Source organism: Osmerus eperlanus, chromosome 7, assembly GCF_963692335.1.
Source record: "Osmerus eperlanus chromosome 7, fOsmEpe2.1, whole genome shotgun sequence".
Lineage (NCBI taxonomy): Eukaryota > Metazoa > Chordata > Actinopteri > Osmeriformes > Osmeridae > Osmerus > Osmerus eperlanus.
The window spans coordinates 20,053,654-20,055,968 of record NC_085024.1 but is presented as its reverse complement, the minus strand read 5'-3'; the positions used below and the strand labels follow the sequence as shown (position 1 = coordinate 20,055,968).

At 54.2% G+C, this 2,315-nt stretch overlaps 1 protein-coding gene across 1 annotated transcript in view; it reads left to right on the top strand.

The window, feature by feature from the left end:
• The window catches only part of cicb (capicua transcriptional repressor b), a 37,035-nt gene that overhangs the window by 28,400 nt on the left and 6,320 nt on the right, over positions 1–2,315 (top strand). Inside the window, 6 exon segments of the mRNA XM_062466224.1 lie at positions 1–263; positions 266–424; positions 634–739; positions 741–762; positions 890–1,047; positions 1,997–2,184. Coding sequence (XP_062322208.1) covers positions 1–263; positions 266–424; positions 634–739; positions 741–762; positions 890–1,047; positions 1,997–2,184 — 896 coding nt within the window.

Sequence of the window (2,315 nt, the reverse complement as noted above, 5' to 3'; positions counted from 1 at the left end):
GACCAATCTGGTGTTAGGAGGCGCGTTCAACGCACAACCTACCGTCCAGCTCATCAGCTCCTCCCACCAGCCGATATCCCAGCACCAGCTCCCGCCCACAGCCCCGGTCTCGACCTCCCAGCACGGCCAAACCAACGGACCCCTGCCTCTCCCCTTCCTCCAGCCCCAGTTCCTCCCCGCCTCCTCTCTAGCGCCCCCTGGGGGTAAAGCCATCACACAGGTCCAGTACATCCTGCCCACCCTCTCCGCCAGCACCAACCCCAAGAGCCCCCTCAGCAGATCAGCCAGCCAACCAGTATCTTCAACCTGCCCACAGCTCCGCCCACACACCTGTCCTTGGCCAATGGGAAGCAGCCAGGCTCGAGCTCTCTGTCGGGGTACGCCTCCAGTCCAGCAGTAGGCGTTGTCAGTCCAGGAGCCAGAGGTGAGACACTAGCGTCCGATGTAATACTGCTAAATGTTCTGCTGCTCAGTCAGAAATGTGGTCTTTTGGTAAAGCAAGTAACACTTAGACACTGTCTCTCTTTCTGTCTCCCTTTCTGTCTCTCTCTTTCTGTCTCTCTCTCTTTCCCTCTCCCTTGATCTCATCTCCCCAATCTCTCTCTCAATCTCCCTCTCCATGTTGTCCTGCAGTGCAAACACAATCCCCAGTCCTCCAGGGCAAGATGTTGGTTCCCATGGCAACAGTGAGGACAGCCCCTTCCCAGCAGTTTCCTACCGTGGCTCCGCCTCTTCCCGTCGAATGGCGCTCAGACAGGCAAGGTGAGGAATCTCTCAGGATCCAAACGTCAACATCTAATTCTTAGAATTTTTTTACATTTACTTCCGTGTTTTTTTTCTTCTTTCTTCTCTCTAATTCCCTCTTTCTCCTCTGTCTCTCCTCACCTAGCTCATCCAGATTTCTCCCCTGCCAGTCGTCCAATCACAGCTCTCGCAGGGCGGAGCCGTGCATCCCGGAAGCCCCTTCCCCGTAACCATGGGAGCGGCTGCGATGGTGGCCCCTGGCTCCGCCCCCCAGACCGTGCTGCTGCCGACTCCTCCCACCAGGTAGGACCAGCGACGCCCCCACCCCACCCCTCCTCCTCTCTGTGTGGTCAACGTTATCAGTCAGAGACCTTGGGAAACACACTAGTCATTGAAGTTATCACCTGTCCAGGTTACTGTGTGTTTGAGTTTGGACAAGCGTAGACAGTGGAGACGATGCAGCTTTAACGGAACAGCTCCTGTTAGTGTGTGTGTGTGTGTGTGTGTGATGTGGGTTAGTCACGCTTCTGGTGGCCCAGGCTGCCTCTGCCTGCCGCCCCCTCACTTCCTCCAACACACACAAACACCACACACACACACAAACACCACACACACACACACAAACACCACACACACACAAACACCACACACACACAAACACCACACACACACACAAACACACACACACACAAACACCACACACACACACAAACACACACACACACAAAAACACCACACACACACACAAACACACACACACACACACACACACACACCACACACTGAGCTCCTCAGCCCTAGCTGCTGCTTGTGCACACTCACCCTCTGACCCTCACTGCAGCAGATCTCTCTCTCTCTTCCTCTTATATCTCATCACTTGTTTTTCTTCTCTTGGTCTCCTTCACTAGAATAGGTTCTCTTTTTGTATGTCCAATTTTACATACCCCTTCTGTGCATTTCCTCTCACTCACTCACTCTCTCTCACACACACACACACACACACACTCACATTTAGTCATTTAGCAGACGCTATTATCCAGAGCGACTTACAGTAAGTACAGGGACATTTCCCCTGAGGCAAGTAGGGTGAAGTGCCTTGCCCGAGGACACAACATCATTTGGCATGGCAGGGAATTCAGATTACTAGCCCGATTCCCTAACCTCTCAGCCACCTGACACACACACTCTCACACACACGCTTATCAATACCTCCCTAACACTCTCCACAACTCCTGTCTTCTTCCTAACTCAGGATCACCTATGTCCAGTCCACGCCCGGAGTCGCTTCCCCTCTGCCTCTGGTCTCCACGACGACCGGCTCCTCCTCCCAGCAGCCCCTGCCCTCCCCCGGACCTGCGTATGTCCCGTCGCCCCTGGCAACGCTGGGCTTCACAGCCATCGCCCCCCCAGGACAGACCCTGATGCAGCCCCTCATAGCAGGTACACACACACACACACACACTAAACCTCAGCCCTCAATGGACTGACAGACCGACCTTCATTTTGAAGGTTGACGACAACCCATACTGTTACCGAGCCACCAGCCAACCTAAGTTACTTTCTGTCATTTG